Source organism: Xenopus laevis, chromosome 9_10L (assembly GCF_017654675.1).
Source record: "Xenopus laevis strain J_2021 chromosome 9_10L, Xenopus_laevis_v10.1, whole genome shotgun sequence".
In the NCBI taxonomy this organism is placed as follows: Eukaryota; Metazoa; Chordata; class Amphibia; order Anura; family Pipidae; genus Xenopus; species Xenopus laevis.
In genome coordinates this window covers 75,313,649-75,338,322 of record NC_054387.1, presented here as the reverse complement: position 1 = coordinate 75,338,322, position 24,674 = coordinate 75,313,649, and the positions used below count along the sequence as shown (strand labels likewise).

Below are 24,674 nucleotides of genomic sequence, written 5' to 3'. Positions count from 1 at the left end.
TTCTAAACCAAAGAGATTATAAACACATAAATTCTAAATGTACTTATGAAAAACCAATTACATTAGGAAATAAGGAAACTGTGTCTAGTAAAAAAAATGTAGGATTAACAGAAAAACAGTATTTGTAAGCTAGTGCAGATGGCATATTGCAAATTGGACTACATTTGTCAGGTTTTACATTGCTTTATTCAATCATGTCATAAGTATCTGCTTTCAGAATGAGATTTTGATGTGTTATAAACTGGCCTTATGTTAACAAGTAGCTTTAACCCTTCACAGAGGATGGAATATTTAATGTATCCATTTAATCTGTTCTACCCTCTCTATTAGAGTGCAAGTAAACAAATGTATAAGTTACCTTTAATGGCAAATGACTTTGCATGACATTAGCCTTAGCGAATTTACTAAACATACTACATACCCTGCTGGAGCAAATGAGCAATCACATAACATACCTGGTTCACTATAGCCATCTCTCAGGTACTGGATGAGATAAAAAATAAATCGAGGTATAACCAATTCAGACATAACCAACAAATCCTGGGGCACAGAGGGAACACAGGAGCTAGACTGCACTCTATGTCTTTTGCAAAACCTGAAAAAGAAAGGAAAATACATCTGAATCTATGAAGTCTATTTGATCATACAAACATTAAACATATAAATCTGTTTGAGAATTTATTTTATCCTAAAATACCTTTGGAAGATGATAGAAACCAGGTCTTTAAAAAGGAAATTCTCCATTAATTTATATGTTGTATATAATGTTTTTTAATTACTTAGCATTTTGTTCAGCAGCTCTCCACTCTGGAATTTCAGTAATTATATGGCTTCTGGCTCCAATTTACCATAGCAACCATGTAGTTGATTGAGACTGGAAGATATATAAAAGAAGCAACCAAGGCACAAAACCACCCTCTACCCCCCCTCCTACAAACGGCCACAGTGAAATGAAGGGTCAGGTAAGGAGGTTACTAAGGAGCAGGGGCATGTACGCTGGTGAGAAGCGCAACACATTGAATTGTCAAATTAGGGGTAGACAGATGAGGGATGTGCCTACAGCCCCCATTCCTAGCACCTTAGGCATGTTCTGATTCTGATTCTGCCTTCCCCTAGCTCCAGCCCTGAGTGGACCTAAAAATAGAAATATAAGTAATAACAAATAAAAGCATCACAAAATAATTGGTTTTTGGCTGCCGGGGTCAGTGACCCCCCATTTACAAGACGTAAAACCTAAAGGTAAATTATGCTTTTAACTGTGAAATCTTTTCACTCCCTGCTGCTACTGGACTTTTAAAGGGCACCTATCACAGCCAAAATCAAACACATATTAACAATCTGACCAGTACAACTGAAACACGTTTAATCAAACTACATATATCGTTTTTTTTTTTAAAAACTGCAGGTTTTAAAAATCCCTTACTTTGTCAAATGGGTTCTTTCACTGAGGGAGTCCTTACTGAGATTGTAACAGAGACTATAACATGCAAATTTCAGGAGCATGCTCAGATTGTAGCACTGCTTTGAGTATTCTACCCAGAATGCCTTGTCTTAGTAAACTCCTCCACTAGAAGTATCAGGAGATTTCCCTATCTTGTCCGCTGCTGGTGATGTTATTATGCAAATGAAGGGCACACAATAACTTCCAAAAGTTGGCAGCACTACTGAACAGCAGCTAACAAAGAGGTTTGGCTGATTTCAAAATAGCTTAGAATGGCTGCTAAGCAACCAAGGAATTTCAACTGAGCATGTGTAAGATTTCAGAGCTACAGTTGGCTGGGAAGATATCCAAGATGCCTGCCTCAGCTAGAACTGCAGTAGAGATAGGGGAGATCTTGTGGAAGCTATAGTGAGCTGATGATTTACATTAAACAAATTTCTTGAACTTTCACATAGTGTATTTACGTAGTAAATGATTTTAGTTATGATTGGTGCCCTTTAAGTTTCCAGTACTGTTAGGGTTGGGGCAGACGGGCAGATTTGGGGAGATTTAGTCACCTGGCAACTAATTGCCTCTTCTGCGGGGTGACAAATTCCCCCCAAACTGACTTCTGTCTGCCTTCGAAGTGTCGTGAGTGCATTAGCGCAGGCGATTCTTCATTCAAGCAGGCGGAAGGCAGTTTGCGCAGAAGAGGCGATTAGTCGCCAGGCGACTAAATCTCCCCGAATCTGCCCATCTGCCCCAACCCTTAGGCCTAAGGATAATTCTAAACTTTGCATTCTCTCCACCCAAGTTGCATATTTGGCCCCCTTCCGCCCTGTATGTGTATGCAGTGTTGTGACTAGAATGAGCCTGTCACTGTGTATGTTATGGATTTACTGCTACACTGAAAGTGTTTCAGTAAAGTACGACTGAAGTTTAAAAAAAGCTTGAGGCACTTAAAATAAGAATATGGAAAATAAGAATATGGCTAATCTCAAATCAAGTTAAATAATACAAAAATCAATTTGCTATTTGAAAGAATGGACTTGAGTACAGGATTCTGCTGGATGAGGGCTATTAGCTGATGTGATTTGAAAAAAACAAAAAAACACGTTCTTCTGTGACAGAATTCCATGACAAAAGTCACTGAGGCATTCCATGACCATATAAAAGCCATGAGGCCAAACGCAGAGTGCTTTTATACTGGTCTTGGAATTCCGAGGTGACTTTTAATATCCTCATATTTTACAACGGGGACACACTGTTTATTATAATACACAAGTTTCAGTAAGTCATGTGAAATTGCTATGCACCTGGTATAAGAATATAATTTACAGGATATTTATGGCTAGTGTATTATATTATTTATAATGCCGTTCTCCTGCACATACATATTAATACGTGTAGTTTTATATTGGTCATACTAATCTGAAATAGAAAGTTGAACTGTGATGTTGCAGTACATTTCGTCTACTAATAAAGGGTTTTAATACAGCTTAATTTAAATGTTTACTTTCTAAGGTCTGTTGGTCTTAGTAAACCTGTTTTATAATTACTTGTTGCAGAACACTGATAATGAATCTGTGTTTGTCACAGATTGCACAAAATTATGCAGAACAATTGCATCTATGAAGGATGTGTCATCATTTGCTATCTGATATTGGTAGACTGGCAATTTGGGCAGCTAAGTGGTAGATTAGAATAAGTGTGGACAAATGTAAGGTTATACCCTTGAGCTTTAAAAATATCTAGGCTACTGGGACTAAGGCCCTTTCAGATCAAGTCAGCAGCTTATCTGCCTGTTAACAGGTCCTCCCTGACAGATATATGCCCAAAAATCAAGCAGATATTTATAGGATAGGATTAAAATCCTCTTCAAAAGGCCTGAATTTGCCTTCATTATAATCCAAACCTTGGCCCATGGCTAAATGATTGGTTCAGACCAATATGACCCAATATATAGATAGCAATATTGGGCAAAGATATCCTGGATTGGTGACCCCTTCAAGTGATAGGAATATTCTTGAAGAGAGAATTTGTAGTAAGTAATGTCAGTTGTCAGCAGCAGTAAGGGCAGAGTACTGTTCTGTAATAAAAGGGGTATAGATTGAAGGGAGAAGATGGTAATTATTCATTGTATATATAGTTTTTCTCCATAACACCAGCTTGATTTTCTACTTGATTTTCCCTTTTATCATTTAAGGTATGATAATATCAATTTCATAAATATCACTGGCAAAGAAACTTCATTTCCCCTAAGCAGTTATGCATAGGGGACAGCAGTGCTGTTGTGTTAATATCTTAATGCCCATAAAGTGGGAACAGAACACAGCAAATTCTTCTAACAACAAAAACCTAATTCCAGACTTTCTATGGTTAAAAAAGGCCTAAAACACAAATGTATTTCTAGCAAATGTAGGCCATATATACAGTACATAACAGTAAACAATTCCTTCCATACTGACAAAAAATTAAAGTATTTTAATGTGTCTTATAAACAATAAGATCTGATGTGCACCAAATACATTTTCTTATTCTACTCATGTTCACCTGATGCAACAAAATCAACTTGCCACAAAGAAGAAAATGCATATTTTGATTTAAATATATGTTAATAATATTAATGTCACATCAGGAGATTGTTATTGTTCTGTCACGAATACGCTTCCCTTTTTACCTTCAATTACTTGTCTCTGGGTTCCTATTGTGAGCATCTGGAACACCTACACAACTGTCACCTAGAAATGCTGACAGCCATGTTTTCAGACAATAATCACTCATGCGTGCCATTTATTACATGATTTAAAACTTATGCAGCAGGAGCCAACTGGAGACCACTGCTGCAACTAGATGCCAACAATTTTCCTAGCTGATGGAGGAAGCAGCAGAAAAATATACTTCTAAAAGTTTAACAAAAAGTGCCAGTCCTAAATCAAATACTTTCACAAAACCATTAAAGGAAAAACTCAGACTGTTAACTTGATATTTTGATAAGGTGATTTGTGCAGCTATCAGTTCAGAACCACTGATTCCACTCAGTTAAGTGGTTAGCACTAATAAGATCAAATAAATGAATTGTCCTGTGTTATATTGACACCTAATTAATGGCAATTAACACAGTTTATTTGTTTTGGTAACTTTATTTACTAGTACTAAGCACTTTACTGTAGAAAAGGACCTGGTGATTTGTTATTGATATTGCGCTAATTTGTGAACCTTTATAAGCAATTGTGTGGTTAACGCAGTTATACACTGGGGTAATTACTAAAACTCAAATTTGTCTAATTGTCTAACTCGACCTAACCGTCATCCACCAATCAGATCGAAAGAAAACAGTGCGACAAAGGTCTCAACAAAATCGAACAAAATTTCGAATCGTACCACTTGGATTTGATGCCCGAATCACTCACCCGAAAACCCAGAATTTAGATGATTTTTGTATGTAATGGTACTGGGAGACTACAAGGTTTGTCACCTGTGATGAATTTTTGCTACTGTAAGTGACTAATCTCCTACAAATGCTTTCCCATAGCCAATAATGTAAATCTGTGAATGTTATACAATTTAAGAATTGCATTTCTTTATTAAGCAGGCTTAATATGGCCCCCCACCTGTCCTACTATCTGCTGCAGGGGCAAGACCCATGCATCACTACAAAGCTTTCTGAATCTGTCTGAATTATTTGTGTATTTCTACTTCTGCAACAATTACTTATAAATACCTAAAAAATTAAAACAATTATATACATAAAAATACAATTTATTTGTAAAGCCCCTGTTCCCTGAGCATGGCACTACCAAATATGAATAGTATTAGGGAACTATTAACAGATAAATCCCCAAAGCAGAGCAGCACAATAACAAATACAAAGCCAAATCTGGCTGATCCAATCAATTGCTAACTGGGCCAACCATTAATTCATAACACTGGGCCACGTTAGGAGTCCAAAACACAGAATGACACATATTACTTTTTTACAAAAGTCCCTTAACAGTAAGCTGACCGCAGAAAATATATTTTCAGAATGTTCTCATTTTGATTAATTCACAGTGGTCAAGTGGTTGTGGGATTGTACATAAACCATCATCCTAAAATAATACTAAGTATAAAAATAAATGCATTTTAGTGAGAAATGGGTGTGTGTGGGAGGGGGTGCAGGCAAAGTTACAGGAATGTTTAGGTTTCTGCTCTCTTTGGGGTCTGATTCTCGTCTGGTTGTCTAGGGTAACTGCACTTCAGGAGTCACTTATTCCCACACTCTGCTCAATGTTTAGTGACTGCTTTAATTGAATAATGTGTTAAAAAATAAAATAAAAAAACCTTTAGCAGCCTACCACAAAAATAACCATTTCCTGTTACACAGAAAATGTCTTTCTCAAGCTATTAAATTATGCAAAAATACTGGCAAGCCAGATACGCCAGATCATATTGTCACAGAGCTATATGAACCCTCTTTGAATACACTTCCTAGACATAGGTGGTTGTGAAAGCGTAGTCAAATAACCTGCACTGAATTTGAAAATGAAACAATGTTCAGTGCAAATAAGCCAGCTAAGAAGTCAGTATCATATGACCGTTCATAAGACTGGAAATATAACATTTATAGGAAAGTTACAGGCAATATAAAGTTGTTTTTCCTATTCCAAAGAATGGTGGCGTTAAAAAGAAAATTGGTATCTTGAAAATATACAAAGGGTAGCATTGCAGAGATTTCTTTTAAAATAAAGTTCAAATCCTGTATTCCTTAAAGGGGTTGTTCTCCTTTAAATTAACTTTTAGTATGATGTAAAGAGTGATATTCCTACACAATTTTCAGTTGGTTTTCACCTTTTATGATGTGTTTTTTGTTATTTGGCTTTTTATTCAACAATTCTCCAGTTTGCAAGTTTGGGTATCTGGTTGCTGGGATCCAAAGTACCCTGACAATCATACATCAATTTGAATAAGAGACTGAAATATGATTAGGAGAGGGGCGGAATATAAAGATAAGGAAGGGAAAGGGCACATGAAGCGTTGGGTCCGCTGCTCCCAGCCTACCTCTAGGCTGAGAGAAGCAGGTCATCTCCGTGACCCCAGCCCTGTTGATATGCACTGAAAAGTGCAGCTTCTGCTTGCTGTAGGCAGAGGTTGGACTGAAATTGCCTTTCATTTTTCTGGGCTGACCTCCATTCTGCTGCATGTGCCTGCACATTAGTGGAAGGTGTGCAAATCAATGGAGCTGTGGAAGCCAACAATCTGTATGACCGCAGCCTTTTAAAGAGTAGCAATAACATTCAATTTGTACCCTTACAGAGCTTTTGTTTTCAGATGGGGTCAATGAACCACATTTGAAAGTGTTTTAAAGTAATAAAATATAGTTTGCTGTTGACTTGCATTTGTACAACTAGTGTGTTTGCTTCAGAAACTCTACTATAGTTTATATAAACAAGCTGCTTTGTAGCCATGGGGCAGCCCTTCAAAGCTGAAAAAGAAGAAAAGCCACAGGTTACACAGTAGATAACAGATAAGCTCTGCAGTATACAATGGAATTCTTCAGAACGTATCTACTATATATCCTGTGCTTGAATGGCTTTTCCCATGGCTACACAGCAGCTATTTGATATAATCATAGTAGTGTTTCTGATGAAAACACACCAGTTGTACCAGTGCTGGGCATCAGTTCATTATACTGTGATTCCTTTAATGTGTTGGTGTAACTGTTCCTTTAAGATGAGGTGGCTCTTGGGGTGGGTTGCAAATCAACTGCAGCACAAGTGGCAAGACATTCTTGAATGATACAGACAGGTGATCCTGTGGAAATTTATGTATGCACTGTGTACAGATACCCAAGCTATCAAGCTTATCTTTAGCCACCCTCCTAAAGGTGGCCATACATGGATAGATCCGCTCGTTTGGCGATGTCGCCAAACGAGCGGATCTCCCTCCGATATGCCCACCTTGAGGTGGGCAATATCGGGCAGATCCGATCGTGGGCCCTAGGGCCCAACGATCGGATCCTAGCATTCGGTAAACGGGCGGTCGGATCGCGGGACCGCATCAACGAACAGATGCGGCCGCGATCCGACGGGATTTTCTGTCCCATCTTTCGGCCAGATCTCGATCGGGGAAGCCCGTCGGGGCCCCCCATACACGGGCCAATAAGCTGCCGACACAGTCTGTCGGCAGCTTTTATCGGCCCGTGTATGGCCACCTTTAGCCATCTCATTTTATAATTAAATTGAGGCTTTCAGCAACAAATGAACATATGCAAATACTGTTTATAATAATCTTTAGATTTTACAGAGTGTGCTTGTTATCAACAGCCTCACAATAATGTTGCAGTCTAAGGATGATGGCACATGGGCCCAATGGATCACCCCCGAGTTTTCCCTGGTTCCTAAAGACAAGGTGTTTTTTGGAGATTTGTTACTCCATGGCACAGGCATCAAAAATGATTGTGTGCCATTACCCTAAAATCCTATCAACATCAGACTATGTTATCAGTAACAAGTGTTAGCCAAGTATACAGGAGCGCTTCCCAAATGGGGTGAGCTTAGAATCTCGCCTCAGGCGGCAGCCCCCCACAAGTGCAGCTACTGGTACTTTAAGAGCCAAATTTCGGGTTTTCAAACCGGAAATTCAGCTCATATAAAGTAGAGAGCGCAATTATGCTCTCTGCGCTAGCGTTCTGGCCCTCTCTGCTGCCCTCGTGCAAGCTGCCTCAGGCGGTGGAGGGGCCAGGATCGCCCCTGAGAGTATATAAAATGTATTTATAGAGAGTCTTGTCATGGGGGCAGTTCTTTGTAAAAGTACAGTGGACATACAGAATTTGAAATCAATGATACACACCATGCAGAAAACACAATATATAAAGTAAGCAGGGTCAGACTGGGCCAGCGGTACATTGGAAAAAAAACCTGGTGGACCCCACCTGCCCAAACCTGATCCACACAGACAACTTTTTTCTTGAGCTCTGGACCTCAACCCACAACCCGATCACATGGAGAAATTACTTGTGTAAAGCAGGTACACACGTGTGCGCAGTGGAGGGGGAGGAGGGAAAAGGGGGGGGCTCTGAAGTGGCAGCCCCCGTGGGCCAAGACTACCCCAGTCCGATGCTGAAAGTAATTGCAGCACCACTACCAATAAGCAAGACTATCTGGTCTATTTTAAGGTCAAGTATAAAATGAAGTATCTTAAATATCTTATATAAGGGAACACATTAGGACTTGCCATTAGTTGTTCTGACAATACATGCTTTTGTTTTGTTTTTTTGCATGTACATAATTGCTGCTGAGTAAGTGCTGCAGAATATGTTGATGCTTTATGTATACAAGTTAATAATAAAATGCAGTTATTTAGTATAAATAATGAGGATTATTAGAAAAATAATGTCTGAGACAAAGCAGAATTTAAAGAAGCCCCGGAATCAGTTCCTATGAGCTAGTCATATGTCTTTTAAATAGGATTCCGTCGTCAAGATAATTAACCATAAACAAAAGGAAGAATCGACAAAGCTGGAATTAGGCCCCTGTCCAAAAGAGCTTACAAACGATAAATTTGTTTGGTTATTTTCACTTTACCTGTCTGAGAATTCTAGGAGTTTTAGTTTGAGGTGGAGGCAGCAAGTTGGACAGACCAAAGTGTTATTAAGACCATACCTGCTATCATTTTGGAAATAGAAAGAGGGATAAAAAGATTTGCAGTGCGGAACACGGAAACATTCTTTTGGCCACACCCTCTAATAAACATATTCATTTTACAAAATTTGGCAGGTTATGAAAGTTTGAATACATTTCTGTGGTTTTTATGTGTTATTACAGGTTTGCTAATGAACGTGAATTATACTTTAAGATGCAAGTCACAGTATCTTAAATTGTTACAATTGCTTCTTTGCTTATCTTAAATTGTTACAGAAGTAACAATTTGCACCTGGCATATATTCTGGGCTCTCTGCCATAAACCAATTAAGTTAGAAGCTTTGTATCTTTTTCTGGCTGTTCAGTGCAGGAGATCAAACAGAAAGTCAGGACATTTCAGTACATTTCCGTGACTGTGGGTTGAGGTGTCAAAATCTGCACTGTCCCGTGGAAAATGGTAAGGTAAGCAACTGACTCAATAGCTCTTCTTTTCAATTCCTCCTCTGTGGATGCACCATGCATTGTCTGATATATTCAGGAAGATGAAATTATTAATCTGACCCCATCAACTAATCATCTGATATATACATTACATAGATATCGATCAGTATCATCCGCCCAGCATACACATTATACAAAAATACATTTTATATGATTTCATCAGAACATGTATGGACAGCCTTGCTGTACTCCCGTTATCAACCCCTGCCAGAAAAGATCCATTTTCTCTTGAAAAGAGCCTGGCATCTGTGTGAACAGGCTCATAGGACCTTGCCAGTTTTGAAACTCACCAGGCATCCGTACCCAAATGTAATAATTTGAAATTTAATTTGAATTTGGAGATTTAGCACACTCTGGCCCTTTAAGAACTCAAATTCGACTATTCGCCACCTAAAACCTGCCTAGTTCATGCATAAGTTGATGGGAGACGTCCATTTTGGACATGTTAATACCTTTCCTGACATTCAAGTTTTTTTTGGAGAATTGAGTTTGGTCGAATTTAATTGAAATTCGAGTTTTCGAGTCTGTAAAATTAGTTCGAGTTTAAGATATTCTATTTTAATTAAATAATCCCCCAATTGAATTTCAAGTATAGTCGAATTTAATAGAGTTAAAATAAACTCACACAAACACAGCAGACGTGATACATATAACCAAGCATTTCCCCAGCCCACTGAATAACTTTCCAACTGTTGATATTAAACATGAATGCTTATCATCTAGACTTGTAAAATTCTTAGCCCATTTTAAAGGAGAAGGAAAGGCTAAAATTAAGTAAGCTTTATCAGAAAGGTCTAGTAAACCCTCAAAGTAATGCTGCTCTGAGCCTCTGTCAAAAGAAACACAGCATTTCTTTCCTTCTATTGTGTACACATGGGCTTCTGTATCAGACTTCCTGTGTTCAGCATAAACCTCCAGGGCAGGGCATGAGCATGCTCAGTTTGCATCTCTCCCCCTCCCTCCTCCCATCCCTACTGTAATCTGAGCTCAGAGCTGTAAGTGAGCAGGGAGAGACTCAGGCAGGAAGTGATGTCACACCAAGCATATATGGCAGCTTCTATCCTAAACAAACAGAGACAGTGTCTAGAGCTGTTTACTCAGGTATGGTAAAGCATTCTGCAGAATAAATATAGCGTTCTATCTTGCACTATTGTGGCTAATCTCTTGGCAATAAACTGTCTTGGAGCTTTCCTTCTCCTTTAAATATGATGGATTAACTAGCATGCACTAAGCCTCCTTGTGTAATGGTAAACACGTTGTGTCATGCATCACCTGCCACATTGGGACACGACTCTTGAACTGCTGACAGTTTTTAGGATCCAGCAAGTGGTGGATGACCATGCTGATCTTTCTGAACTATTTGTAGGTCTCTGCTATAATTAGATGATCCTGGCCTGACTGCTGCTGTCGAGGTGATGTAAGCACTAACTTAAACACCAAACTAAGAGACCAGACTGAAAGACCCAAAGATTTCATATGCTTGTGTGCCAATTGTGTAGGTCTTGCAAGTTTACAATAACTTTGCACGTTATCTGTAAAAATGATTTTAAAGTTATTTATGAATTGCAACTGAAAGTAGTATTTGCTCTACCTTTTCTGCACTGCTGGTCTCTTGAAATAATTTAGAAGCAGACAGTCTTGCTTGGTCTATATCGGTCTGTTAATCAGCTGGATTCTGCTACATTGTTACAATGTATACAATACAGGTCAGAACCAACAATGCAAATAACAGAAAAGGACAGACAGATGCTGCTTTCAAAAAGTAATACAGTACTTACAAATAACTTTAAAAACATAAAAATATAATAAATGTATTCCAAAATGTTGCTTTAAATTCCAATTTCCTTCACTAGGCAAAATTAGAATTTTGGGCTTGCATCCCATTAAAGGGTTGGTTCACCTCTAAGTTTACTTTTAATATGGTATAGAATGGCTGATTCTATGCAACTTTTCAAATGCACTTCATATTTTCTTTTTTATAGTTTTTTGATTATTTGCCTTCTTCTGGTTATTTCCAGCTTTCAAATGGGGATCAGTGACCCATATAAAAAAAAACAAACAAATGTTCTGTAAAGTTACACATTAAGGGGCAAATTCATCAAGGGTCGAATATCGAGGGTTAATTAACCCTCGATATTCGACTGGGAATGAAAATCCTTCAACTTCGAATATCGAAGGATTTTGCGCAAATACTGCGATCGTACGATCGAATGATTAAATCCTTTGAATCGAACGATTCGAAGGATTTCAATCCAACGATCGAAGGATTAACCTTCGACCAAAAAAACTTAGCCAAGCCTATGGGGACCTTCCCCATAGGCTAACATTGGGTTCGGTAGCTTTTAGATGGCGAACTAGGGGGTTGAAGTTTTTTCTTAGAGACAGTACTTAGACTATCGAATGGTCGAATAGTCAAACAATTTTTAGTTCGAATCATTCGATGTCGTAGTCGAAGGTCAAAGTAGCCCATTCGATGGTCGAAGTAGCCAAAAAAACACTTCGAAATTCAAATTTTTTTTACTTCGAATCCTTCACTCGAAGTTAATGAATTGGCCCTTTATCGTTATTGCTCCTTTTTTTTTTTATTACTAATCTATCTATGCAGGCCCTCTCTTGTTCATATTCCAGTCTCTTATTCAAATCAATGCATGTTTGCTAGGGTCATTTGGACCCTAGGAACCTGATTTTTGAAATTGCAAACTGAAGAGCTGCTGAACAAAAAGCTAAATAACGCAAAAACCACAAATAATAGAAAATAAAAACTAAGTGCAAAATGTCTCAGAATGTCTCTCTACGTCGTACTGAAGGTTAATTTAAAGGTGAATGTTCACTTTAAGGCCATGATAAGCCATACGCTTTGCTGCCCAAAGGAAATCTCTTCTGCAACAGGCACCCAAAAAATAACTGTCTGTCCACATCCATAAGAATCATGTAAAACACAAACAAGTGGTAATCCCAACTCTAAACTCACGCTCTGGAAGTAATACAAGCTTTATGGTGGAAATGCTAGAAACAATTGGAATCCTATTTCTGTAAAGATGCAAGTGGAATGGTTTCCTTTTTGATGGATAGGGCAGAAGTAGCTCTGCGCTTGGCCACAATGAGGCTGGAATTTTTTGGAGAAAAAATTTGGTGAATTGCATCAGAGTTTGCATGTTAATACATTAAAGGGATACTGTCATGGAAAAACATGTTTTTCCAAACACATCAGTTAATAGTGCTGCTCAAGCAGAATTCTGCACTGAAATTCATTTCTCAAAAGAGCAAACAGATTTTTTTATATTCAATTTTGAAATCTGACATGGGGCTAGACATTTTGTCAGTTTTCCAGCTGCCCCAGTCATGTGACTTGTGTCTGCACTTTAGGATGGAATTACTTTCTGGCAGGCTGTTATTTCTCCTACTTAATGTAACTGAATGTGTCTCAGTGGGACTTGGCTTTTACTATTTAGTGCTGTTTTTAGATCTTCCAGTGAACTGTTGTCTTGGGTTACGGAGCTGCTATCTCATTACCTTTCCATTGTTTTGTTGTTAGGCTGCTGGGGGGGGGCATATCACTCCAACTTGCAGTACAGCAGTAAAGAGTGATTGAAGTTTATCAGAGCACAAGTCAAATGACTGGAGGCAGCTGGGAAATTGACAATATGTCTGCCCCATGTCAGATTTCAAAATTGAATATAAAAAAATCTGTTTGCTCTTTTGAGAAATGGATTTCAGTGCAGAATTCTGCTGGAGCAGCACTATTAACTGATGCGTTTTCAGAAAAACATGTTTTTCCCATGACAGTATCCCTTTAAGTCCTGTTTAGATAGTAAAGATTTCAAGCATTAAGTAGAACTAGTACAAACAGTATATTATAAATGATTCACAGCCAGACAAAAGAAGAGTTCCTCTAAGGTAAAGTAAAATTATTTTATCCTGTATAGATCTCTCATAGAAGCTGCAAAACAGAAAAGGGAGAAAACAATGAGCTGTTATTGGTCATTTATTGGATATTTGTAATAAAACTGATAATAAAACTGCAATAAACATTTTCTTCCACTGTGCCCCACCTCATTCCCAAAATAATGGCTGCACCCTAGGCAGGAGTCTACCTCTAGTTTGGTCCAAAGTAAAGTAGATGGTTATCAAGGGAATACAACAAACCAGGACGATTTATAGAAAGAGGCACTCTGAACATTCCCCATATTAAGTTCAGCAGCACAGAGCATACTCAAGCACCATAGGATGCATGGTGACATCAGAGGTAGGATCTAGTCCAAATATGAAAATACCAGGAGAAAGTCCACAGTCTCCTACAGCAGTATGTAGCAGAGGTACATTTGCTGAAGAAGCTGTTTAGCAAATTATTTACTTGCCCTTTTAGATAAAAATTATTACATTGAATTGGAGAATATGCCTCGTGTCATCAGACTAAAAACCAGTAAGATCAAGTGATAACACAGGGAAATAATTGGCAGGATAGATGGACCTGCTGGTCTTTTTTTTCTGCTGTTATTTTTCTCTCTGTTATTCACAGGCTTCTCTGCCAATCTGCACGGCTTCATCAAGCTACAAAACTAGCACAGCCATCTCCAAGGAACCTTATAAAATAAAATTATAACTATACAACCATATTCTGTCATTTTCTGCACTTAACATCAGAATATGTTACATTTACAATCAAGCACTGATTGGAATCATCGCCCCTACAACTACGTTTGTGAACATAACCCATACAGATACATGTGTTTGGTACAAACACTATATACAGCATTATAAAGGTATAGAACCCTTTCTAATTTTTCATATAACATAATATGCACATTGTGTTTACAGGTAACACGTTTTACATGTAGAAAAGGAAACACAGCTTTCCCAATAAAAGAGTCAAGTCATGCTTACAAGCCCATAGTGGCTAGGGATGCACCAAATCCTCTATTTTAAGATTCTGCCAAATCCTGAAACCTTTATGAAAGATTTGGCAGAATATCCAACAGAATCTGAACCCTAATTTGCATATGTAAATTAGGGAAATCAGGGGGAAAGAGTAAAATTTTTTGGATTCCTTGTTTGTGTGACAAAAAGTCACGTTATATTTTGGATTTGGATTCGGTTTGGCGAGGCACTTCGATTCGGCTGAATCCTGCTGAAAAATGCCAAATCTTGGATGAATCCCAAACCAAATGCTGGATTCGGTGCATCCCTACCAGTGGCACACTGTCCCTGCTGAATATGCACTACACAACAGGTTCACAGGCATAATGTTACCAGAACTGAAATAGCTGCTTTGCAACTAGTGTTACATTCTGATATGTCTCCCTGTGATATCTTCATTAATACAGTATTATGCCCTGACCCTCATCCATGAGTCTAAACTCATTTGTGTAGACATACAAAATCGAATTTGATATTTTTGTGTTGCTTAGACAGCTTGTGTTTAACACTAGTCCAATTTGAATACCGAGTCACACAATGGCCACTAAACAGTGCTCCTGAGGTGTATAGGTATAGCGCACACATAAAATTTCATTTTTTTCAGCGGAAAAATGACATCTCTGGGTCACCTGTCATTTGCAAGAATGTGGTAGCTATTTTTTGTCCTGAAAAATGTGCAAATGTACATTTTCAGACATTTTGTTATCAGTGGTGGCCGGGTGTTTCCATTAGAGGTGCTCCAAATCCCAAATTAGGCTGATTGCAAGCAATTATTAACAGGATTTAGATTTGACACAATCCAAGAGCCTGGCGCCCCCACTGGCTTTTTCTGCTAATGTGTCGGCAATTTCTGGCTTGTGCAACGGTTGACATTCGGTTTGTTATTCCGCCAAACCCAGATAAGAAGCATTCTGTGCATCCCTAGTTTCCATTTGTGGGAATAACAAACTGCACAGAGGGGAATCAAGCAATTCTTTGAAACATTATAGGGGTTGTTTACAAATGCACCCACAGCTGCTCCACAGTGGAGAGCACATGTGACCAAACACACACACTTTGTGCTTCCATATTGTTAAAGATTTTGTTCATCCTGACTCTTCTGATGAGAGTGTGGCAATTGACAATATGGGTGGCACCACCTCGGACCTGGCGCGAGCTCCAGTGATCCCACAGCAGGTTGTATCAAAAGGCACATCAGACTTGCAACGAGAAAATCGAATGCAAACACCATTTTTACCACATGCTCTAAAAGCAACCTTTACTATGGAGAAACCTTGTTACAATGAAAGAAACCTTGTTATCTAAATAGCATGAAAGAAGACTTTATGAACATAGCATAACAGACTGACACTGACAGGCCACTTGTCTGCTTAGTGTCCCATACAGACAAACCCCTTTTTGGATGGTGGGCAAGACAAATCACTGACAAACAGACAAATTGCCATTTGTTTATGTTATCAAACACATATCGACACAGATGTGCTTACAATCATAGGAAATCTTGATTGCTTTCGTCACATTCTTGATATTGCATACTTGCACAGCACTGCACAATTAAACACCCGTGCACACCCTCAACAGTATCACAAACTGGTAGAGCTTCTTACAGAGTGTAACACAAAGACAAACCCCTGAAAGCTGCCACAATGTCAGACACTAATAGATCCTTATTAGCGTGATCCAAGCCACATGCAGGCTTTTTGGCTTACAAAGTGTCACTCTGGCAAACCCTTTTAACTAAGAGTCACAGTTTGATTAGAACGTTTTTTGGTTAGAATAGTATCACACACTGACCCTTGTTAGCTTACACTGTATCAAACACTGAAAAACATGCATAATATCACAGTGACAGTCAGACCCTTGACAGAGCTCATCAGTATCACAACAGCAGACTCTTCATTGCACAGTGCCCCCTACTATCACATCATTGACCACTTGCCTAGTGTCAGATTTGCACAGACTGACATACAAACCTTACTGGCTTGTACCAGATCACACATGAACAAACTTTTCCTGACTACAGGCACAGCATCAAACACAGACCTGTAAGAGGTTACCTAGTGACAAAGAGGCACACCCATGACGTGTACATAATGTCACCCACACACTTAAGGGCCTATTTATCATGCTGTGTAAAAAGTGGAGTGAAGCATTTCCAGTGATGTTACCCAGAGCAACCAATCAGCAATTATATTTCAATAGTTAGAAAACAAAAGCAAAGTTCTGATTGGTTGCTATGAGCAACATAACTGTTAATGTTTCAGTTTTTAGACAGCATGATAAATAGACCCATACGACTGCCAGCTCTGTGTCACAGACTGCTGCATCATTGACAGCAGAGCATTACAAGTTGATACATCCTTAACTTCTTGACGTGTCATACTGTTGCACTTTTCCTGGACGTATTTTGAATACCTAGTGTATAAAACTAACTGTACCACTGGTGGATTGCATAGTATAAGACACAAACAAAACCTTTTTGGATTGCTTATTGCAGCACTTAAAGATTCCATTCCCATGTTGCTCTGCAGATTTATACACAACCAGCCGTTGCTGTCTTGCAGGGTATAATAACACACTGGTAGACTCAAGATGGATTGTAAAGTCTAAAGGTGGCCATACATGGATAGATCCGCTCCTTTGGCGATGTCGCCAAACAAGCGGATCTCCCTCCGATATGCCCACCTTGAGGTGGGCAATATCGGGCAGATCCGATCGTGGGCCCTAGGGCCCAACGATCGGATCCTAGCATTCGGCAAACGGGCAGTCGGATCGCGGGACCGCATCAACAAACAGATGCGGCCGCGATCCGACGGGATTTTCTGTCCCATCCGATCGAGATCTGGCCGACTTTCGGCCAGATCTCGATCGGGGAAGCCCGTCGGGGGCCCCCATACAAGGGCCAATAAGCTGCCGACACAGTCTGTCGGCAGCTTTTATCGGCCCGTGTATGGCCACCTTAACACTCTGGGTCTTATTTATGATCAATGGTGATAAATTGCCAATGCAAATGCCTACAGCAATAGTCCTCAACAAGTTGGCAAATGAAAGCAAAGACCTGACTGGTTGCTACTGGCAACTGCACTTGGATAATTAAAGGAGTTGTTCACCTTCAAACACTTTTTCAGTTCAGTTGGTTTCAGATAGTTCACCGGAAATAAAGACTTTTTCCCATTACTTTCTATTTTTCTAATACTGAAGTGTTAAGTTTCATTCTTTCACCTTCTTAAGTCTTTCTAAAAGCAGCTGGGGGGGGGGGTTGCTGACTCTGGAATGGTTTCAATTTGATACATTTAGTTGATTCATTTTTTATCTTTGGCCCTGCTGAGCAGAATCCCTGAGTTTCATTAAAGACAGCTGCTAGAATTGATACAATAGTTGCTAATAATCCAAAACAAAATCACACTCCACTGACCCTTGTATAAATTACACATACAGACACTTGTTTGTTTGGCAAATTGACAAACTTTTGCTGACAACCCCTTGTTGGTAGCCATTGTTATGCACTGACAGAACCTTGTTGGTTGGAATAGTGGCACTCACTGACAGATCAGTGTTGGTTGATATAATGTTACACAATGATAGACACTTACTGGCTGATATAATGTTACACACTGGCAGACCCCTGTTGGCTGGCTCTTAATGTTACACACTGACAGAACCGTGTTTGTGTTGGCTGAAATAATGTTGCACACTGACAGACAGTTGTTGGTTGGCATATTGTTACACACACTGGCAGAGCCCTGACAGCATTACAGTGACAGCCCCTTGCAGGATTTCAGTGTCACGTACACACACAGACACACACACACACACACACACACACACACACACACACACACACACACAGACAGACAGGTGTCAGCTATAAGAGCAGTGTTTGGCAGAGGCCGCGCTACTCACCCGCTCTCCCTCATGACATTGCTGTCCCCGCAGTCACAAGCCCCCCCTGCCTGGCTGCGGAACATGTTGAAGTCGTGGCCGGCATGCTCGCCCTGGTGGAAGCACTCTGCGCAGAGGGACATGCATGGGGAAATCCCGCACGTCCGGCACCGATAGGCCACGAAGTTCGCCGTCCAGACCAGGCCGCACAGGGTGGCATTGTCATAGGAGCGCACTGCCTGACAGAAGTCCTCGAACTTGTCCCCTCCAGCCAGCAGGCACTTGCACCACTCCAGGGCCTCCCCGGCGGGTCCTCCCACGCACAGAACCCCATCCAGCAATTCCTTCAGCCGCTCCAACCCCGGGCTCTGATCCGTTCGGCTCAGCTCGCTCTTCAGCAAAGCGGCTGTGGCTTCTTTATCCCGGCCCAGCGACGGCTCGGCCGCCATCATGGATCCTCAGCAGCAGCAGCAGCAGCAGCAGGGTTACACTGGGATTTACTTTTGTTTTCTTCCATACACGGGCCGCGCGTCCTCTCGCGGGATCTCCCTGCTCCGCCTGCAGCTGGGCTGGCACTGCCCCCGGCACACACTCGTTCTGTCCGGCTTCCTTGTTCGCCTCAGTATCATTTACCGGAACCAGACATTTACCCAGTGCTTCCGGCTTCCTAAACCTCTACTCATTCGCTTACTGTGCTGCTGCTAACTGCCTAACCTACCCCATACCCACTGTGCCATTGTCCCTTACTCTGCTTCTTATTCACTAACCTACCCCATACACACTGTGCCATCTCCCCATCTCCCCAACTTACCCCATGCCCCTCACCTTACCCTGCTCCTTACTCGCTAATCTAACCCATACTCCCTGTGTCATTCTCCTTTACTCTGCTCCTGTCTAACTTATTGTTACTTACTGTGTCACTAACTCTTGCTCTTGTTGTTCCTTCCAAACCTACCCAGTACTGCCATAATCACTCACCCTTAAGGTGGCCATACACGGGCATACTTTTATCGTTCTGCGATGAACGATCGTATTGCTAAACAATCGTGGCGATTATTTTACCGTACGATATGCCATCCACGGAGAACGATTACATGAACAGATATAACCGTATCGTTTGCTTCGTGTACGGACGAACATTGTTCAACAAACGAGGGAGGAGTGGTGCTAGCATTGTGTCACTGTATGTAGTATGTAGTCAGTTTCTCCTTCCCTGCTCCATGCACACATATGGGTTTATGCTATAGCACATACCTCCCAACATTTTGAAGTAAAAAGAGGGACAAACATTTTTTCGCATGTAGAACAGCGAAATGTTTGACCACGCCCATTTCTGTGGCCACACCTCCTAATTACCATGTTCATTTTACAAAATTTGGCAGGTTATGAAAGTTTGAAAATATTTCTCCCTATCTAAACTGTTATTTTGTATCTCAAAATTGCTACAAAGTATATTATTTGCACCTGTTAGCTGTTCTGGGCTCTCTGCTAAAAGCTAATTAAGTGGGAAACTTGGTTTCTTTTTCTGGCTGTTCAGTGCAGAGAAAATAGGGACTTTCCAGTACAAATGAGGGAATGCAGGTTGACCTGTCAAAAGAGGGACCGTCCCTCCGAAAAAGGGACAGTTGGGAGGTATGATAGCATAATAAACTTCTTTCACATATGAGGTGATAGGGTGATATTCCTGCAGTCAGCACCAATTTATTTCTTTACGTAGTTCATATAGTTACAAGTGAAGCTTTCAGCAAAGAACGTTCAGGTCCTTACGTATATGTCCGTTGTTCCGTATATGTTCATTGGCTTGTGCTACAATCCTGACATGCGCAAAGAGGGATTTTATCCCTAAACGACTAAAATTTTTAAACTCATCTGATCAATTTTGCAAACGATAATTTTGAGACGATCGTTCGTCCGATGATCGTTAGTACCATCTTATCAATATTATCAGAACGTTCTGGAATCGGTCATTTGTAAGTAAAAAATCTGCCTGTGTTTGGCCACCTTTACTCTGCTACTTACTCCCCAACTTACCATGTAATTCTGTCACTTCCCCTTACACTGCATCTTACTCTAACCCAATTACTCACTCTTCCAGTCACCCTGCTGAGCTCTTAACCTAACCCCATGCCTAGTCTGCTCCTAACACCACCTGTTTCCAGTGGCGTAACTACCGGGGGGCAGGGGGTGCAGTTGGGCCAAGGCCCCCACAGGGCCCCCGGCAGCTCGAGCGCCACTGGATTCTGGCCGAAAATAGCGTACGGGGGGCGGGGGTTTCCGGCTGCTCGTCCCGCGCCAGGGCCTGCCCCCCTCTGGTTACGTTACTGCCTGTTTCATATGGATTGGTTGGAAGCAATTACCAGAAAAGAACACATCGCTTCCACATCATATTAAATACCTTAAGGTGGCCATAGTCGTAGAGATCTGCTCGTTTGGCGATATGCCCACATTGAAGTGGGCGATATCGGGCTGATCCAATTGTGGGCTCTAGGGCCCAACGATCAGAACAGATGCCAAAAGGGCATCTGTTCTGATCGTTTGCAGATGCCAAAAGGGCGGTCGGATCGCAGGACCTCATCAACGAAAAGATGCGGCCGTGATCCGACGGGACTTTCTAACCTGCCCGATCGGCATCTGCATAATAAAATTGCAAGGGCTTGCCCTGCTATCGCAACTCCTGTGTGCCAGTGAATTTCTTCTTACCCTTGTTGTGAGGTGGCCGATTCCTCTATCGCTGGGCACCAAGATAAGAATCTTTGGGTTTGTGTGGTGTGCGGCTACTCCAAAGCTCTTCTCGACTTTCGGGAAAGCCCGTCGGGGGGCTCTACACACGGGCCGATAAACTGCCGGCTTGGTCTGTCGGCAGCTTTTATCGGCCTGTGTATGGGGGCCTTTACAGTTTATATCCAGGGCCGGATTTACATACTGGGTGCCCCTAGGCCCACTGCCATTCATCACCCCTGCCCCCCCCCCTTTATTTGTGCAATGGGGATTGGCACATGGGAAATTTAAAAAATGATTGTATCTCCAGTGCATCCCCAGTGTTTTTGAACCAATAAGGGTGTGGTTGGGCAGCATGCCGCCCCCCTAAAATCCTGCCGCCCTAGGCCCGGGCCTAGGTGGCCTTTCCACAAATCCGGGCCTGTTTATATCTTTAGACAAATGACATGGTATGATGAAGAAACAGCAAGCTAGGAACAAGGCAGGATCTCGCACACCCAATAAATAACAACAATATGCCTGGTGCACAATGGTAGAGGTTCGGCAAGCCCCACAGCAGAGTACAGCAAAGGAATTCCAACGGCACACAGGATGCACACGATGCAACGTTTCGGGGAGTAAAACCCCTTTGTCAAGCATATGTGATCCACATACAAAGTACTAATAAATAGAACAGTGCTTCATGCAATTAGCGTGTCATAATTGATTGTCCAATCAGTGTGAGTTAAAAACACATCTAAAACACTTTCAATTTCTATTGGGTACACTTCTGTCGTTATTAATTTTTCTATTGTATGCACTTTTATGATATATTAGGTAGGGATGCACCGAATCCAGGATTCGGTTCGGGATTTGGCCAGGATTCGGCCTTTTTCAGCAGGATTCGGATTCGGCCGAATCCTTCTGCCAGGCCGAACTGAATCTGAATCCTAATTTGCATATGCAAATTAGGGGTGGGGAGGGAAATTGCGGGACTTTTTGTCAGAAAACAAGGAAGTAAAAAATGTTTTCCCCTTCTCACCCCTAATTTGCATATGCAAATTAGGGTTCAGATTCGGTTCGGTATTCGGCCAAATCTTTCACGAAGGATTCGGGGGTTCGGCTGAATCCAAAAAAGTGGATTCGGTGCATCCCTAATATTAGGCATTGTATACTATTTATTGGATTATTTAAATTATCTACGCGAAAGTGTTTTAGATGTGTTTTTAACTTACACTGATTGGAAATAAATTTTGAAGATTTCCTACAGTCCTGTGTGCCGTTGGAATTCCTTTGCTGTACTATGATGAAGAAACACCCACTAGTCTTGGAGTCATCCCAGTACCTCGATACCTGGCAACAGGAACAAGAAAGGCTGGACTTTGCACCCCCCAATTGTCATCAAATAAAGAGATTGCTGGCTATATATCCACAAAATCCTTCCCAAACTCACTCTTGAGCTAAAAGATGAAATTGTTATTATATATTGTTAAACAATTGTTGAGCACTTATATGCTTAACCTTTTCTTTTCTGTATGGAAACGCATAATGGAAACAAACTTTACTATATAATTAAAACTAAATAAAAACATGTTAATTTTTTTTTTTTTTTTAAAAAACCCTATTAAGTGCATGTTTGAACAGAGTTGTATTATTGCATTTTCTGGCTTTTTTTATCAACTAAAGATCAGGTTTCCGAATTATTTTTTCAGACTTAAAAGTAACTCACATGGCAAGCACATGTTCTTGTTATATATACCTCTTATCAGTTGCTTATTATAGGGGGATTTAGGGCAACTAGAGAACTCATAGATGTGACTCAGGGCCACTGATGGTATATTAAAAGGCCAATGGCACAAATGTCATGGGCCCCACACCAGAGAATGAATGAGTTCACCTTTCAACACTTTTTTCAGTTCAGTTGGTTTCAGATAGTTCACCATAAAATATAGACTGTTTCCAATTACTTTCTATTTTCTATGTGTGACAGTTTTTCTAATATTGAAGTGTAAAGTGTAATTTTTCACTTTCTAAAACAGCAGATTTCTGGCAATCTGTGGGTTCTAGCAAATGCCGCAGGCAGTCACTATTTAGTAGGCTGGTGGGGTTATGTTTGAGTGGAGTGAACTGGCCACAAACACATTTAATAATCTTCCAGCAGTGTAGGGAACCATAAGAAGGTGTGGTGTTACTGAGGCATGGCTAGTTGAACATGCCATATATAGCACGAACAACTCCCTAGTTATTCTCATAACCTGTACAGACAACTGCTATATAAAATCATGTTGTCATATGTATTCTTCCATATTAAACACAATTATATGGGAATATTTAAGTGTATAATTGCATACTATAACTCAATTACAGATGGAAATTATCCAAGTTTGCCTGCCAGAGTTATCTTAGTCATCATGTTGTTATCTAACAAAGGGAGATTTATGTGTAATAGTTACTATCCCTTATTACTTTATGATCAATTATCAAAATGGCAGATATAATGCTGTTTATATATCAAGTGCTATAAGGATTCAGTAACGATAGACCACATTCTTCTGTCCAGACAGAATATGTTGATACAACAGCATCAAGGTCCCACACCTGTAGCAATGATGTTCGAATGGGACAAATCCAGCCAACTTTCCCTTCATATACAGACACATTTTTTAATGCTAGATAGCAAGTCTAATCTGAATATGTTATACAGGGCTTCTAAACTGCTTTCCAAGAACAACAACCTGGTGCAAATAAACATATCTCTGCCATTTTACTTTGCTTTTGAAATGCAACTGGTCTTGGTACTTTGCTAATGTTATCATAAGCAAGCCTGACTTGGCACAATTACACCAACAACTTGTTTCTGTGGGTCATGTGGGTTTAGTTGATACATTTCTTATCTTCATTCCTGTTGAGCAGAATCCCTGAGTTTCATTAAATGCAGCCATAGACGTAGATATCCGCTCGCTTGCCCCTGATCAGTGGGCGATATAGGGCTGATCCGATCGTGGGCCCTAGGGCCCAATGATCGGATCATAATGGATCCGATACAGGCGGTCCAATGGGATTTTTTAACCTGCCCATTCGTGGAAGCCCGTCAGACTCGGTCTGTCAGCAGTTTTCTGTGTCAAAATATTGACAGGAACGTGCCTGAATAAACGCACGCATGGCAACTTTTTAACTATGTAGGGTTCACAATTAGTTCTGCCAGGCTTTTAGGATTTGGTCAATTCTGAATCCTGCTGAAAAAGGCTCAGATTCAAACTAATCCTGAACCGAATACTGGATTCAGTGCATCCCTATTTTATCAGAACTTATCTTATCAGAACTGCCCAGGTTGTATTGACTTCATGAACCATCAGTTTCTCTCTTAATTCCTTATTATTATTGTATACTATTTGATACTTAGATCATATTCATTATGTATTTCATTGTGATATTGCAGTGAACAAATTAATATAAGCAAAGTGACATTGGATAAACATTGTAGAAGAGAATGGTGCTAGAGTTCATCCCTTAGTTGTGACCATATACTGTACATGCCAGCCTTGCTAGAAAATGGCCAGGGATTATAGCCTGAGAGCAAGGTTTTTGACAGGCATGCACAGCGTCGGACTTGGACACCAGGGGCCCACCCAAAA

The 24,674-nt window shown here is 40.5% G+C and overlaps 1 protein-coding gene across 4 annotated transcripts in view; it reads right to left on the bottom strand.

Annotated features, from left to right (window-relative positions):
- Nucleotides 1-19,326, bottom strand: part of ubr3.L (ubiquitin protein ligase E3 component n-recognin 3 L homeolog) — a 109,816-nt gene extending 90,490 nt beyond the window's left edge. For 2 of the 4 annotated variants that reach the window (XM_041577157.1, XM_041577158.1), the window contains exons 1-2: nt 18,364-19,326; nt 456-595 (exon numbers count right to left, since the gene is read on the bottom strand). In XM_041577157.1, the coding sequence (XP_041433091.1) occupies nt 456-595; nt 18,364-18,794 (571 nt within the window). In that variant the 5' untranslated portion in view covers nt 18,795-19,326. The remainder of the gene's footprint in view (nt 1-455; nt 596-18,363) is intronic. The other 2 variants (XM_041577159.1, XM_041577160.1) reach the window with 1 other exon arrangement.
- Between the last annotated feature and the right edge of the window lie 5,348 nt (nt 19,327-24,674).